Source organism: Formica exsecta, unplaced genomic scaffold (genome assembly GCF_003651465.1).
Source record: "Formica exsecta isolate Colony F162 unplaced genomic scaffold, ASM365146v1 scaffold442, whole genome shotgun sequence".
Classification (NCBI taxonomy): Eukaryota; Metazoa; Arthropoda; class Insecta; order Hymenoptera; family Formicidae; genus Formica; species Formica exsecta.
This window is the reverse complement of record NW_021851656.1, coordinates 107,958-125,965: the sequence shown is the minus strand read 5'-3', so window position 1 is coordinate 125,965 and position 18,008 is coordinate 107,958. Positions and strand designations below refer to the sequence as shown.

Below are 18,008 nucleotides of genomic sequence, written 5' to 3'. Positions count from 1 at the left end.
TAAAATATATTTTCTAGTTAAGCAATGATTAGTTCTTTCTATAATAATTATTTTTCCAAAAAAAGAATTAATCATATTAAAAATAAAATAAATTTTAATAAGTAAATAAATTGTCTAAGATAAATTACAAATATAATATGAAAAATATATTTAATTATTATTTAAATATTAAAAAAGAAGTAAATACGCGATCGTAATTTTGTGAATTATAAATGGCAACATTATTGGTTGTCACGCAGATTGGAAGAACAGGAGGTGTTGTTCCACTTTGCCTTATTGCAGCGTGTGCGAGCGTGCCCGCAGCAATCCGGGTATTGGTACGTGCCCGATGTTTAGAGGCCCTAGAAAGTAATTGAGTGGCCACGCGACTCTTCAAGTGGCCTCCGTGCGGTCCCTCCTAGTTTTCTCTTTCTCACTGGTAACCACCTGTTTTGAGTGGGAGAACCTGGTTTCCTTTCTCTTTCTCGTTTCTCTCTTTCTCATTCACGCACGTCACCCCGTCGCCGCTTTAAATTTGCGTCGCGCGCGCGCTCGATTTGTTAAGGGATTGACATACGGTCGATGGGCGCCACCGTTTTTTTAAAGCCTTTCAAAAGAACCTATCGCCGTCATTGATCGCCACTACTGCTGACGCTGTCATTCTACGACCCCGTGTATATGGATGCGCCCCTCGGATCTGTTTGCTCATGTCCTTCATCGAGTCCTTCTTTGCGCTCGTGCAATTCTCTCGCCAAAACGTAATCCATTAACAAAGGTGTTACGATTACTTAACCATCTATTGTATCTGGCAGAAATTTTTTTATTTAAATAACAAAATTTTTTAATGTCATTTTGTATATTTGACATATTAAAATTAATAGTAATTTATGCAATTGGAATTAATGCAGTGTAAAAGATGAGAGAGTACACAGTAATATGAAATAGATTGTTTCTTGTTAAGAGAAAATCAGAATGCCCTCCCTTCGCGATGTAAAGTGTCGCCGTGTCGCAAACTCTGGCTAAGAATAATAGGTGGTAGAAGGAGGTAAAGGCAGAGATCGATTTCGTGAAACACGAGAGAGCGCGAGCGAGAGAGGTCGTGGGAGGGAGAGAGAAAATGCAGAGGACCGAATGCCATTTAGAGTCATCCACCGTGTCTCAATCTAGGGGCACCCTTCCAGCCATCGGCGAGCCGTGACGCTTGGCATCTGTTCCGCGGGCCGGGACCCCAACGAGGCCGGTAGAAGCAACACCGGTGTAAGCATATAACGTCGCGTCGGTGCCGCTACAAAATGCCAAGGGTCCATCATCATGACGCCTATACGATACACCGCCGAAATCGAGTTCGCGCGAATCGGGCCACGGGCCGCTTTCCGAACAGTTTCATTCTCCAATTGGCTGGAAATAATCGTGCTTACGTGCGTGAAATTGTAGAAAGTGATAAGTAATGACATGTTCTTAAACCGCGTTGAATTATTAAACTTTTGAGTTATATATATATATATATTTTTTTTTTTTAATTTCACAATTCATCGTTATATATATATATATATATATATATTTTTAATTTCACAATTCAATTTAAAAAAAATCTGTATACATATATATACACACATACACAATATACCATAATTATATAAATTTAATATTTTAAACATAAAATTGTATATATTTATCTAATTTAATTAAGAGAAATAATATAAACATTAAGTCAAGAAATAGAGTAAATGCTAATTTACTTTTATAAATTAGAAATAAAAAATTTTATAAACATTCAGAATTGTGAAATTTCAAATTGTACGCGAATTAAAATGCGCAGATACGTAGGTTGATTCGTTTGGGATAGGAACCGGAAAGAGAAGACGAAATAAGCTGAGCTTTGTCGACGAGAAAGTAGATAGAAAGCCGCCGGTGAAAGAAAGAGAATGCTTCTACCTTCCTGGAAGCTAGATCGATGGCGATTTTTCACTCACTTAGCTCGGCGCGCATCAATATGCATTAAGCTGATCGGTTCTCCCTATTGGCTTCTTCTTCTTGAGAGTAAGAGAGACGGGATTCCACCGGAAGAAAGATGGCTATATCGAAAGAGCGGCGTGGAAACGTGGCTGGAGCGCATCGCGCTTTTCCACCCTCCCATTCTACCCCTTTTCTCGGCAATGTAAGGAGAGAATAGCAGACGCTGTGCGGGAAGCTGTTAAGATATTCTTCGAAAATAAGGATACCGTATCGGGGTAATTCTCGGCAGGTGGAATAACCGTAAGGGAATCGAGCCGAAGTCCGGAGTACGGCCAAGATTCCATGGCGTCACGAGACTCTAGGGTACATTTTGCTATCTGACTAGGCTCTCGCATCGCCACGGTGAAGCTGCACTTACTACTTTTTGTATAGAGGGTTGGCCAATCAGCGTCCACTTGCTAGACGACTTCTGAAAAGTCTTGAGCTTTCGCTATCGTACGCGACGCGTACAACCGCGCAGCTTGTATTCATTTCAAGCTAAGTTAATATCAAGCTTCCTTATTCATACATTTCTTGAATAAAACAGTACTGAACAGCATAGATTTTGATTAAATAACTATAATAATTTTATTTAATAACTATATTATTATATAATTATAATTCAAATATTAAAATAATGCAAATGATTTTTTTTACGCAGAATTACGAAAAAACGTACCAAATGATATGCTCAAACAATTCTAAAATCGATTTCGTTAATACATAATGGAACGACGGGTTTAGCTTAGCATAAGTTTTCCATTAGCTAACTGAATAGATCGAGATATCGATAATATCCAATATAGATTCCAGACATGTATTTCGCGACTGAAGCGAATATTTTAGGCGCATTCTGTCCATCGCGGCTCGCCAGAAATTCTGTCTTCAGTCCCTCTCCGTATATTCGTTCGACATTTACAGAGAGATACAAAGTTTTTTGTGAGTCGACTAATTGGGCGAATTTACGATTTTAAAGTCAAATCTGGGCCATTTTAGCTCTGGGATATTTCCTTTTTTCTTTAAACATTCAGGATTTTATATTTCATAGGAAAGAACATATCGACAAAATAAATACAATTAATCAAACCTACCTTTATATAAAGCTAGCTATTCTTATTTTACAACGAATATTGCTGCACATTGGAACATTTATAAATTTTTTTCTTGGTTTCTCTGCTTCAGTTTTTTTTTTACAGAAATTTGCCAAAATGTAATTAGCAGCGCAAATATCGGGATATTTAATCGGCGATTTCGCGCTCGAATGATCAGCCGCTTTCGTTTTAATACAAGAGCGTGCACGCGCACTCTTGTCCATTTATTTTAGGGGTATGTCGAGAATGGAGGGTGTGATACCCTCCATCTATAGGGACCCATATGCTTCGCATACAAGAGAGAGAAAGAGAGAGAGAGAGAGAGAAAAAACTCGTGCGTTACCACTTCAGTATGTTTTGATTTCCTTAATAGTCACGTCAGAAAATAATCTTTTCCGAAAGCAATTGAACCGAAAATATTGACGTTGTCTAATTTTGCTTAAATATTTTATTAATTTTATTAGTGCTATAAATTAATTAATTTAATGTTAATTTTATCGGTATTATATAATATCAAGCTATATAAGCAGCAAATAATTAATTTGTCAATAAATTGAACATTGTGCCATATTGAAGCAAAACAATATCGCGATATAAACTGATGTATAGTTAATCGCGTGTAGAAAAGTTAAAAAAATAAAGGCGATTCTAAAATTAATTATGATGGTCGGGCGAGATTTCCCACCGGATCGCTTGGCTCGACCAATAAATGGGCAGCTTATTTCAGTATGCATCGCGTCGTTCACTTAATAAGTTTTCCTTATCAATGTATGTCATCTACGGCGAGTAGCCGAGACCTGTCATTATCGGTTTTATCTTGGTCGATTGTTCTCGATTATTTTCGTGAAAAGTTGCCCGATACGCACGTGCGTACTTGTTACGTGAAGTAGAATTAATGCAATGTGGTCTGACATGTGTTGCTTATTGGCCGCGCTTTCACCTGATTAGGTTTTATCAGACCACCAAACTATTTCCGCTTACTACAACGCTTGTTACACAAAACCGGTATTTTGCAGTGCTGCTCTTGGAAAGCGTAAACATCATGTAATAATTATCCCGTTGGGCACATGTCGGAGAGACCGAGAACAAATATACAAGATTTTTTAACATATCGTTTTTTATAGTATTGGAAATATACATGTATATATTTAATGACATATATATTATTTAATGGAATATATATATATATATATATATATATATATATATATATATATATACATGCCATTATATAAAATAAATGTTTTAATATACACGTATGTACAAATATTGTAGCATATCGGTAATAAAAAAAGCAATGTTACAATTGTTTTCACAATTTCCTGCCAATATACTATGACTATGCGAGCGACTCGTCAATGAGTGTCAATTTTTGACGTTATAAACAAAAATAAAGAGATGAGAGAATACATTGGCGAAACGGAGAAACGGACAATTACGGTTGAATAAAATATCTCGATGTGCAGCGTAGAAAGACTTTTCAACGCATAGAAAACAGCCTGCCCGGCCTTGATATCGAATCCATATTGATGGAGATTCGCTGGAAGGGTGTGAGACAACGTGCCACGATTCGGCCAGATTTGCATGCATTAACGCCACAAGCGAGACTGATTGACAATCCGTATGTCATTGTGATGTCAGTCAAATCGGCCAAGCGTCCTCCATCAATCGCAATCAATTAAGGTAACGATTGATTGTTACGCGTTTGGCCTCGGAGAAGAGAATATCGTGAACCGGTATTTATGTGGAGCATAACGGAACATTGCAAAAGCTGCAATATCGTAGGAATGAAAGGGACGATGAAAAATGTTTAGAATGCACGTTGCACGTCGTTTATTTTTTGCAAATTATTACTTTATACTACTCTTTTTTTAAGCTTTATTGCAAGATTTTACCCACATAGTGGTGATAGAGATATATTTAATTATAAAATTTACTATCTGAATATGTTAAAATATATATTATTACTTTAGATATGAAATTAGTCGTGTAAATCCTTTATATTTCTTTTTTACAATTTTCATATTTAACTTAAATAAAACAATAACCCGCTGTTTGCACATCTCGCATTTAGTATGTCATCAAATCACAAATCATATTTAATTTTTATATAGTTATTTTATTCTTAGAAAGTTTTGCTGAGCAGATTTACGTTTGTAAAAATATCAATGTCAGTTGTGTGTGTGTGTGTGTCTCAATTATTTCCGAATATCTTTTCACGCTCAATTGAACATTTAACGTAATGTTTCCATGCGTGAGCGAGTAGAGCGATTTGAAATCTGCCCAGCTCGCCACCAGAAGAGGATTAACTTTTATCACGGTGCTGACCAGCCTTGGAGCATTTTCATTTTTTTTTTTTTTTTTCGTGCAAAATTTCGCCGTAGCGTCCCCTCGGAGAGGCACGGGTAGAAGCGAAACGATCGCGTGGGATCCGAAATGGAATCCATCAAATTGACGGAGGGAATAGCGGAGAGATGGTGCGTCACGGTACTGACGGTCATCGCGGCCGGTATGAACGCGTGGAGGAGGATGAGAGGAGGCGACGTAGGAAGAGGAAGACCGCCGGTTGCAGCGCGCACGGAGGGCGCATACGAGGGCTATGATCGATGCCCCGAAATTAAGGGCTTGCCCACTGAGCGAAATAAAGTTAGCCAATCGTGCTGGCGACCGGCCTGTTCGAACGTTATTGGTTGTGGCAGCGTCAGGGTGCGTTATTCGTCGCACACCGACCCGATGCCCGATTTTTTTCACGCATTCTCCCACCCTCCGTTTCTCTGTTTTCGGAGGGAGAGTTTCTGGGATACCGGCAATTGGAGAAAGAGAGTGACACCGAAACGCGTGAGCGGAGGAGGCGGGTGGATTTTCGTAATTATGAAACGCCGTTAGCCCCCGGGGATCCGTCAGTCGGCGGGGGAGAGCCCATGGCGCTGTCCATGGCTACGACAATGCCATTTTAATTATGCATGTTAATTGGTTTCCGAGTCCGGCGTAATACCAGCTTCTCTAGGACTGTTCTCGCAATCCGCCTATCATCGATCGATGCCATCGCGCTTCGATCAATCGATGGACCGATTATATCAAACTGTACCGTTCCCTAATAGAAGGGATTTAAAATCTCTGCAATTTTTATGAATCTGCATTTATATTTGTCGGTTGACTGAATATATCCGTAATAAAAAAATGAAAAATAAAAAATGCTATCGTAATAAATAGGAAGGATTTGAAAAGCTTTATTTTTTACAAATTTCACATATCGAATATATAAAGCATGTAAACCCAATCTACTATGTATCGAGTACCAGTATTAGTTTAAATAGTGAAAATTACGATTGGATATTGCATCGAAAGTGGCGCGAAGGGATGACAAAACGATCACGTTTAGGAATACGGATGCTTTGTTTTTCTCTTTAGTCAAATATATACCGAATTGATGGGGAGCGCGTTGTACTTTCTACACAGCTGAGTGAGCATGTCACAATCGACCAGGACCGCCTCAATCAAAGTGGCATTGATACCCTTTGCCCACTCTCTCAATCCGGCTTTCGCATTCTCCATTGTGGTTTTGTGCGAGACCAAAAATCTATTAGCTTTTTAATATATATATATATATTTTCCCCCTGAATAACGAATAAAGGCACATCATCTATACATTTATAAAAAAGTATATTCATTTGTAAAGATATAAGATTAAAAATTGAGGATAAACAAAAAGATGTCGCATATCGCAAACGTGATCCGTTTTTTGAATTTGTGTAATATTTTATCTAATCATATTTAATAAATGAATTTATTTTGCATTGGCATAATTGGATATCAGTGTATAATCAAAATATATTATATGCCTAATTAACATTGTATAATATTATATATGTTGTATAAAGTAAGATTATTTTAATTACTAAATGATAAAAATAATTATAATGATTTAATTCTATAATTTTGCGGAAGTAGTCCATTTATTTTACTCTCGTTACGATCCATCGTATTTATAAAACGAACTCGAGGGTGGCGTTCGTCACGACACGCGACCGCATCGCGGTTGCATTCACGTTACAACGCGGTTGTTACGACATTATTCGAGTGCGTGCGTGTGCCAAACGAGCATTTTCGAGATTAATTCTTCTATCATTTCACCGATCGGACCAGCCTACGAGATTGCATAATCTTTACAGGACGGTATATAACTACTATCATTTTCTCGACTCTCCTGCAATATGCACGGAATCGTTGACATGCTTTAATCCACGCATGAAATATCGCGAAAATATTATTAAAAATGTTATCTCAAAATTTTAAAGATTTTGTTTGATAAATATTTTTAAAATGTTATATTTCATTTTTAGATTTATTATCTAATTATGTTGTATTTGTCATATCGCTACCAAGTTAGTTTCGAATATTGGAGAATAAAACACGACTGTCACACATGGCATCTGGGTTAAAACCCAACAGGTGCAGACGTCGAGAGATTCAAAGGCGTAGAAAAATAGTTACGCGCGAGGCCTATCGGGCTTTTGCCTGTCACCGGCGTGTAACACATATCCCTTCGAATACGGATGAAAGCTCGAAGCCGCCGACGTATCGAGGCCCGAGGGTTGAGCACCCCTGAGCACAAGATGTCCTCCTGAAGACTATCTCGGTCCGGGTCCCGCGGGAAACCTCTTCCTTCCTGCCGTTCCTATCTCAGGACACTCTATAGCCTATTCAGATACCGGGCTCACCCTGCTTCTCTCTTGTTAGCCGCGCCGGGAGAGACGGAGCGAGTACACGCGAGAAGAAGAGCGAACAAGCGAGGTGGATGTATAAGAGAAGTCTATGTTACCATGGACGAGCAGCACCATGCACAAGGTAGAGAATGTATAAGTACGCCCGAGTACATATCCGAGTACTCTTCTACACGGCAGCCCCGTCGCATCTCGTAGAAAACGTATTTTGCAAGCCTAAATGTCCTAGGAGCCTGGTCACGACGGTACACGGGATCCTATCTTATACAGGCGAATCTCCTTCGAGAAGGAGTTATCTAGACCCTTATTTCGTAGATCGTTGAAAACGATGATGGTGTGAACGACAAGCTGATACGAGAGACGTTTCTACGGAATCGATGCCTACTGTCGTTACGTTTGCTGTCGTCGAGTCGAGATTCTGTCATGTGCGCTTTTGTATCGTGTAAAACCCGGCTGTTACGTAATGCACGCGAGATAAATGCGCGCGTTTAAGCAGATTACGGCAGCCGCGATATCGGCACGTTTGCTCCGCGAATGTTAGATAACAGATTCCACTCACCGATCGATGATGACAGGATCGCTGGGCGTTTCGTTCCTGTTGCCGCAGCTTTTCTTATCGCAGCATCGACTGTAAACAGAGAATGCGTTTTTCATCTAATTATTCGTACGTGGCAAAATTTATTTTTATAAGAAAGACAGGAATAGAAGCTCCAGAGGAGTCAGAAATTTCGAGTCTGCCTAAAAAATACCGAGACCCTTGGGATTCGGGAAGTAGGTAGCGGAAACTAGTGGTAGTGCGCTCCCGAAGTCCCATGGGTCACAATGAGTCAGCCACCCCCGGAGAACGACTACATCCCCGTATGCCTCGTTATGTTTATGCCACGAGGGTGGCTGCCTATACAGAAGAGGGATATTTTTCTAAACGCAAATAACGTAAGTCAAAGTGTGAAACAATTTTACTATAATAATTTTACTATAATTTTACTATAAAAAACGTCAGTAGAAATATTTTAATGACTCAAAAATAATCATATATATAAATAAAGACTTTCTTAAAATTCGTGTAAAGAAATGTGTGAATTCTTCTATTATAAAAATGATTTATAAAAAATATAAATCTTTTTCAAACATACCTGCACATAACTTCATGCGTTAAAAGGACACGGCACATTTCCGGATTCTTATCTTGTCCCTCGTACATGATTGCCTATAACAGAAAAAGAGCATGATGTATAAGTCATCAATATTTTTTTCTGTGTTCGCAATAAATAACAAATAAATCATTAATAACTTTTGATACGTGTAAGAAAGTTGCATTCTTATAAATTATTTTTATTTTTATCAAATTTATTCTGCTAACTTAAAAATATTTATATACATATAACTATAGCCATTGCTTATTTGTTGATTTTTTTCACATAATACCTGTCGTTAATTCTGTTTGTTTTCGATATACACGAGAAGACTTCTCTCACATTTTATTTTGAAGAGAAAAGTGCTAATTAGCGTGGACGCGGACTACCGGTGGAAGTAATTCAGTTCAGCAGATAATTCAACCATCGACGGGAAATATGTAACGTATTAAGCAAGCTCGTATGTGGACGCGAGATGAGAAGAGGGGCTACTTTCCCCGCAGGACTACTAAGCCATGGGCGCGGCGCAAGCAAATCCGTTAAGCCTCCTTCACGACCACGCGATTGATTTTTATTTAATGACAACACGTCGTTATCCGGTATTCGTGTACTTACCGATGGGGACCTTCGCGCGGATTAACTGTAGAATAACAAAGCGCGAATAGATAGGCTTGCGCGCTTTGATCTCATGTAAATAGTTCTTCGAAATGGGAGATTAGCTCATTTCTTAAACGCAGTCGTTATGAAAAAATTATCCATGTATAAAATTAAATTTATACATCATATATACGTGCTTCAATGTGACATTTATGTTTTGTTTAGTTTGAATTTTTCACGGTGTAAATTCAAAATATATTACGATAACGATCGTGTTATTGCTCTGATTTGAGAAAATTCAAGCGTTATTTTCTCGTTTCGAAAATTTCTTTATAGCGTGAGATCAAAGCGTTTGATGGAGCAAAACTTCAAAGAACGAACGTGTACAATCGCATCGATTGTATGCACGATTTCTACGCAATTTCGTGGTTTGCATAACAACCTGAATCGCTAGAGTTCGCGGAGAAGAGCGATAAAATGTAAATATTGTGAAATACAGTGTCCCAGGGAATTCGTCGAGTTGTGACGGCACCACCACCGCGCTTGGCCGGTTAAACGTCGGTGTATGACGGTAATGGTATCAGACACACTTGGTTCCGACGTATAGGTGCGACTTCCAGAATGGCGTCAAATATTTATGCGAGCGAAATAACCAAATTGCAACGTAAACGAACCGCGGTGGCTGCATATATCGCAATAGGTAAATCAGAGAGGGATCCGGCGTCGAAACGGAGACGTCAAGATGGAAAATAGAAGGGTAGGAATAAACATGGCGGAAAAGCGAGGGCTTGGGGTATCGCGCACGACGGCAGGGGAAAAGTACACGTTCTTGGTAAGTGCAAAGGAAGAAGTTATAGAACGTTACGTGCCGTCCGGCTATTACGAATCTTAATAGTAAAGGGACATGCAAACTTATTTGTATCAGGAATAATTAACATAAGTATGTACTTTGTACGTATTAACCCCTGTCGCGAGATAAAGCTAGTGTTTACTTACAACTTGAACAATTACAATTATGTTTTGTGTGAGAAATGTCGTTTGTTGTGTGAATCAGGATTTTTCATTATAGTTAGAAAGACAACGGACAATGTGATATTATTGTTACGTGAATTGATTTCACACAAAAATGTGTGATATTTATTAAAAATAAAACTTTTGAAAAATTAGTATATTTAACAATATAAAAATTTGTTTTTTACGAATAGTTATTTGCTTGTGTAATTACAAAAATATCTAAGATATATACAAATATGAAAAATCTTTCCGAATTATATAACATTTTATTTTAGGTGCACATTTCATATTTTTTCTTTATTATAAAGAGAATTATGTATAAAAATTGTTAATAAAGTTAGTAAAATTTCTTTGAAACATTATGTGTTAACACAATATTAACAAGACTTGTAATTTCTTCGTTATTTTCAAAAGCTTGTAACAATTAAGGATATCTAAATTTCTAACATTGAACTAAGAATACCTGGATTTCTGACAAAATCTAAAAAATTGTTGGATGTAATTATCTTTGATGTTTATGAATTTGTACATACGGGGTGTGCAATAATGGTCGGTTAAATATAACGACGGTCAGGTAGGTCATATATAGCACGTGCGACGTGACATGCAATATTATTTGCTTAGCGACTATTATCTGAGCTAGAATGGTTTTGTTTATTCTGTGCACACCCGCAATATGTGCGAACAATTTGTAAGCAATTACTTTTATCACACCTGCGCTCTCTCTCTCTCTCCTCTCTCTCTCTCGGAAACTAATCTGTTTGTTTTCTTCACTAAAAATATTGTTTCGATAGTACGTGTAATAAACAGTAGAATAACTAGATAAAACAAAAACCGTGTTTGTTCTTTTTGATTAATGTAAAACAATTACGATTAATAAATGAAATATTACACAGATGCAAAATTTCCATTAGAGGCTGTATCTCATAAAGTCCTGAATCATTACAGTATGCTGTACGTTCAGTTTACATTTTTACATGTGCCAGTCCCAAAAGAGGCGCCACAGTCTTTCTTCGCTCCTCAGTTTATTGGATATGGCGGGGTTATGTCGCAAGATGTCTCAAGGGTGAATGGCTAAAGTAGGCGAAGGGTGGTCGGAGGCAACGACATCAAACGGAGGGTCCTGGGGGTGCGACCAGTCAGTATGATCCCCTCGGGGGCCTTTCTTCCATTGCCTTTTGGTCCCACCAGGAGAATGTTTGGGCCCTCGCCGCAGTTTAATTCCCACGGGAATTACTTACTGAGGACTTATAGCGGGAGATCCTTCGAAATATCCGATCATAATCAATTCATATTTCACAATATTGCAATCTAAAGCATTAAAATAAAATTTTTTTTAGAATTGTAATACTGTCAAACATTTTCACATTGCGTTAGCAAGTGTAATAGCTAAGAAATCTTTAGCTGTTATCTTTAAAAATACTTGCAGATTTGGAAATGATAATCATATCACTATATATGCAATGTTATCAATTTTAATAATTCAACAATAACCAGATAACAAATAAAATCAGCGAAAATGTTATTATCGATATTCCATCTTATGTTTACTTTTGGATACTATATTATCGAAATCAGCAGCCAACAGACTGGTATCGCTTGGCAGTAGAAAAAGAATCGGTATGTATAGTAATAAAATGACGTAACGTCGTTCTCTCGGAGATGGCGGAAAGCAAAGAGGGAAGGATGCAGATAAATTCGAAGATAGTCATTCAAATCTGCCGTAATGATTTCCATCCCGAATCGATTCCAAAAGTCCCCTGGGAATCCCCCTCTATATCGGTTGGGCAACCTCCCGTACATACGCCGAACAACATGTATACAATGTTACCCTCGCCCCTGGAAGACTGTCCACCGCCTGAGGGGAACGGTCGGCCTCTCTTTCTTTTCTTATCTGCCTAGGATTAACTTATCTCGAACTTATTATTTCCTTAATCTATGGTTAAATACTCATATTTCAGTATTAGCTACAGGCACTTTATGCTGGAGAGACTGATGTCGGTTCAATTTGATAACTTAAGCTGTGGCTTCACAAATGTCACGTATTACAGACAAAAAAAATGCAAAGAAATCTTCAATCAAAGGATGAAAGAAAGATTTTCGTATAATCCGATCAAATATCGAGCCTTTTTCTTTTCGCGATATCTTGCAAATGCTATAAAATCGACACTCACGGTGAGAAAAATATTGACGGCTGGACCATCTCCAAAATTGTGCGGAGGGAGTTTAAAAAGGTTAAATACAATTTCCTGTTGTTCATTCATTTAGAATAACGGCGCCGCGCGGTCTCTGCTTCCTCCATACACACATCCTGTAAATGCTTTTTTATCCCCGGAACTAATTACCATTTAGCATTTTTAATCCCGCGAAAAAGCGCATTCTGGCTCTCGTTCGTCCCCCTCTCGCCGGCCGGAAGTTCGTTCCCGAGCGCTTAAAAGCGTACGTTGTTAGCGCCATTCAGCCACGCTGCACGAAACTCGTTTCTTTCTCGGGAAGCAGCTCGTATTTTTCTGGAAATTTCACCGAGAAACGCACGGTTCTCAACATCCTGTGCCCTTTTTTTTCCTTCCCTACTTTCTCTATCTCTTTTTCTCTCTCTCTCTCTCTCTCTCTCTCTTTCTTTTCGTTTGCGTCTCGTTGCACAGGCACTTCGCTCGCTGGAATTCCAGGAAGCGAACGTTGATATAGATACCTACCTTGGTGAGGAGCGAAGAAATTGAAGAAAAGCTTAAGGGTTGGGGGGTTTCACCACGAGCTCAGCGGCCGACTCGGTGTAGCCAATTATTGCGGATTTATAACCGAGCACCTGATTCGGTCTCGAGAAAAGTTGGCGCGTTTCCGAATCGCAATTTGCAAGCCGTAACTCGGCTTCGCGCTTGCGAGGAACGAGCTTGCACAGATACTCGTGAATTTTTCCATGTGAAAATAATGACGATAGTTTTACCAAAATTTACTACTACAAGTATTTATTTTAACGAAAAATCAAATTTTATAAGCGTCTTCGACCTATGAATATCAAATAAAAAACTTTAGCGAATGCCTTGTTATATACGAGATTAATTTACGCAATTTCTTTTGAGTTTATAAAAAATTCTAAATGTATCGGACAGTCATTACAAGAATAAAACTCATTATATTTTTAAGCCATTATCACAGCAACTTTGTGTGAAATCAGGGAGTTTCAATATAGGCTTTAAGCGATTTTTATCTTCCATGTTTTAATCATGGGTAAGCCTCGCGTTTGTCAATTTTCTAGAGAACAATGAACAGGGAGATGCATTGATCTGGATTTACTAAACATTTCGTGCATTTTGTTGCATGTAGCGGTGCACACAGACACGGCAAATATACATCGATTCTCCTGTCTATATCTCTTCCTCTCGTTCTGGCAGGGTGGCGGAGACGCGTTCAATCGAAGCTTTGATGTATAAATTGCAGCTTTCTCGTTTTCGATTCTTCCCCTCCGCCCTCCCAGCTTTCTGCTCCTTTTACCAGCATGATTCCTTTATAGAATCGAGAAGGGTGTCTCGGCATCTATCTATCACTTCCGCTTTTCTTTTCTTTATGGACAATCGTCCTCGAACACTTTCTCGACCTCCTTTTCTTTTTCATGTTCTCAACTTACTTCTCTCTCTCTCTCTCTCTCTCTCTCTCTCTCTCTCTCTCTAGCATATAATTTTTCTTTTACATAAATTATATATAATATTATATTATATATATATGCAAAATTTATACTAGATATACATATACATATATATTTTTTTTCTCTTTATATTTATATGTCATGTTATTATTAGATATAACAATTCTCGTTTCTTTTCGAATTTGTGAATGTTACAAGCATTTGTGCTATATTTCACATATGCAGTCAAAATATCTCTTTAAAAAATCGCATTATTTTATATATAGATATCGAGAAAAATTATGTTTATTAGTTAATAGTTTAGTATTTTAAAATTAAATATCCGTGTCCAACATTTTTTTTTATTAATTTACTTTTTATTTTGCCATTTACTTTGAAAGTTAATGCATATCGATCACCCTCTATCCTAACCATTCAACCCTATGACGTCCCGGATCCGATTAATAAAAGGAATGGATCGCGAATTGAGGACCGGTCTCTGCCGGTGCAAGGCCACCGCGGCTTAGTAATTTAATCAGCTAAAACTAACATCAGCTCTGTTTCCCCAACCCTCCTCCCATTCCTTCCTCTCTCCGCTTCCTTCTTCTCTCTACTACTACCCTCTTCTTACCTCGGTAACCGACCAACCCCAAGATGATTTAATTTGCTAAAATGCTGCGCATATCTATAGGAACTTGTTAGAAGCTCGACTCGACACGAAACAAAATAATTTTAAGAAATTTATATTTCTTCTTTGCATTCATATTTCTTCTTTGTAATTTATATCTAATAATTTAGAACTTTTACTTATATATATAGATTAATAATGTTTTTTTTATTTAAGTAATAAATATAATTTTTAAACGTTTTTCTAAAAACTCTTTTTTTAGAAAGAATCAATAAAGTGTATATGAAATTAATAGAATATATCTCATTTTTTAAGTTATGACTTATGTATGAATATGCCTCATAAACACATTTAAACGTTGAAAATTGCTCGTACATCCGTCCGCTTACTTTTATTTACATATTCTATTTAACTTGCACGGTCTAGTCTCGTTTCTCTACGTGTCGTATGACATCTCATAGGTGTGAAATATACTTTTCACGAAAGTGTCGTTGCCTAAAAAGTACCCCCGGATGAACATAAAAGAACTTATCGCAACCATGATCGCGCCCGTGTATTTGCGTTTGCACGAAGGTTGTGATCCTTCTTTGCACCCTTATCGGAACGCGGGGATCTTGACTACGTCCCTGGGTGCGGGATCACAACACGTGGTTCGCGGGCCGCGCGCAGAGTTCGCCACGTGGCGCAGATAACAGGATGGGACAGCCGCGCGCAGCGATGTGCCTGCTTTCCCCGGAGGGGTAAGAATCAACCCCCCGGAAAATTAAGTGCTTGTAGCCGAGATGATAACACCCCCGTTCACGTGCGCGCATCGCTACGACGATTTCGCACGAGTCTTGTTGCGTAAAAATGGCAAAAGAGAGTGATGCAAAAGTTGCTTGCGTAAAACGAGAGATGATTGCTATATTCTCTCTTGAATTGCTGTCTGATATAATACACGAGATACATCCCGCATTATATTGTTGCCAAATACATATATTTAAAAATTGAGCTATATATTGAAATTTATATTATAAAAATAAAAGATAATTTGTTTTTTGCAATATGATAATAATTATAATAAAATTATTACAATTATTAAGAAATAGTTACAGGAAGTAATAATTATTTAAAAATTGTACTAAAATATTTAACAGCAATATTTATTAATTACGTATTAAAAAAATTTTTTAAAGTCATGATAATTGAAACATAAATTAATTCTGAACGAAATATACTTGTACAATAAAAATATTAGAATAAGATTTAAATAAGAAATTAGAAATAAAGATATTAGTACTTACTTGTTTTGTCGCGGAGTCTATAAGCCTGACGTAAATATCCTGCACCTGCCTGGCACCTAAAAAGATAGATAAAATAATGTTAGTTTAAACATATTGATAACAGATTAAGATAATATTATTGTTCTACAATTTTGCTTTTTTCGCGCATCTTAATAAAAAGTGCCATTAAGCAAAGAAGAGTTTCACGCAGGAATTTACGACGAATGGTTACGAAAGGAATACGACGAATATGGAAACGTGCCCAAATTTTGTCAAATATATCGCCGCTGAGAGCATGTCTCTCAGAAAAAGTTGCATATTAAGGAGTATTTGAAGTCGACGGTGATACAAAGCGGCTTGTTCTTGTCTTCGATACGTATGCACAATCTTTCTCCTTGTTTGTATCGATTCTTACTCTGCTTTGAAACGTCGAACACCGACATCACCGCGCATATCTCACAGGAAACGAAACGCACGTATGCGTTAATTATCGTTGTGCTCTTGCATGTTTTCTCGAGATACAAATTCGAACTTGAAGAATTCGACGATCGATGATATTCACGCATGCGAGGCTTTAAGGTAAATGCGATTTCCAATTAGGGAACATCAAAGACGTTCCACGTCTTAATGTCGTGTACAAATAAAAAAATTTTCAGGTCTGTAATTTTTATTTCTTTCGTTTTATAATTACAACTGTCGCGCAAAACAACATATACCGCGGAAAAAATGTTAAGAAAATTGCGGGATACTAGTATCGGCAGGCTATTATCGCGCGTTATCAGGATCGTAATTACAGTTCGCCTACAATGTGCGTCTCGGCGTTGCAAGTTTTCGAAACTGTTCCTTCCTTCCTGGGGGAGTCCCGGGTAATCCCGGGGTGTATTTCGGACAGACACCCCCGTGGCTTCCGGCTTCGCGTGCCCGGTAAGCCAAGTAATCCCGACATAAGACTCCCAGACCCGGGCGGGCGCCCAGGTCCAGGCTCACCGCCGCATAACGTTATTGCGGATTACGATACTCTGCTCGAAACTAGCTCACAAATTACCTCGAGAAACCGTCGCGGCTTTACCGGAAGTTACGTACGCAGTCGACCGGTTTACCGTATCCGTGGCCATGTCAGGATTTGCAAATACGGGTCGACGCTAAACTGACCGAATAACTGCTGCGAGAGCTTCCGCCAGAATATCTGGCTTTCTCTGCTACAAGTATTCTAATCAGTAACGATCCAACATGGAGAAATATAAATTAGATATTTTTTACAGACGTAATACAAATAAAACAGTTAAAGTAAATATGATAAGAAGATTTAAAGAAATTATATGATTCTGATGTCTCGCAACGTGATATCTTTTGAAAATCTACAAAATTTTTTATTTTCCAATCATAAAAGATTTTATACGTTAAAATACAATGCAATTTTACTTAAAAAAATACATTAAATGTCATTCAATTTTCTAATCATTAAGATTATCTACCTTTGCTATTGACGTATTAATTCTTAGAAAATTTAAAATAATGAAAGTAATCTTATAAAAGTGCAAAAACGAGAATAAGTTTTTTTCTTTAAACGCTGATTCATTTTATATTCGGTTAAAGGACTTGGAATGTAATTATAAGCGTGCAGAATGCCGCGCGTCAATCTTATCGCCAACGGCGCGGCACTTCTCGATTCGCAGCGACGACGATAAAGGTAAGCGATGAAAAACACGCTGAATAAGAAAGATGACTCGCGTGCCATGTCCCGCTGAGTGGAGGCAAATAAGTCTAGGTCGGCTGGCATTAGCATAACTAGGCGACCAGGTTCAAAAGGGGGGCAAGAACAATCTCTCGAAAAAGCAGACACCGCCCATTCTATCGTTCTGATCAGCGATCCTTGATCAGCGGCGCTTTTATTATGCACCGCATTATATTCCGCCGGGTACAAACTCGTGTATTTCGTCTTTGTCTCTATTCTCCGAATACG

The 18,008-nt window shown here is 38.0% G+C and overlaps 1 protein-coding gene across 1 annotated transcript in view; it reads right to left on the bottom strand.

The window, feature by feature from the left end:
• The window catches only part of LOC115240570 (transcription factor collier), a 75,832-nt gene that overhangs the window by 44,131 nt on the left and 13,693 nt on the right, over positions 1–18,008 (bottom strand). The window contains exons 4-6 of the mRNA XM_029815800.1: positions 16,067–16,122; positions 8,923–8,996; positions 8,349–8,417 (exon numbers count right to left, since the gene is read on the bottom strand). Of these exons, the coding sequence (XP_029671660.1) occupies positions 8,349–8,417; positions 8,923–8,996; positions 16,067–16,122 (199 nt within the window). The remainder of the gene's footprint in view (positions 1–8,348; positions 8,418–8,922; positions 8,997–16,066; positions 16,123–18,008) is intronic.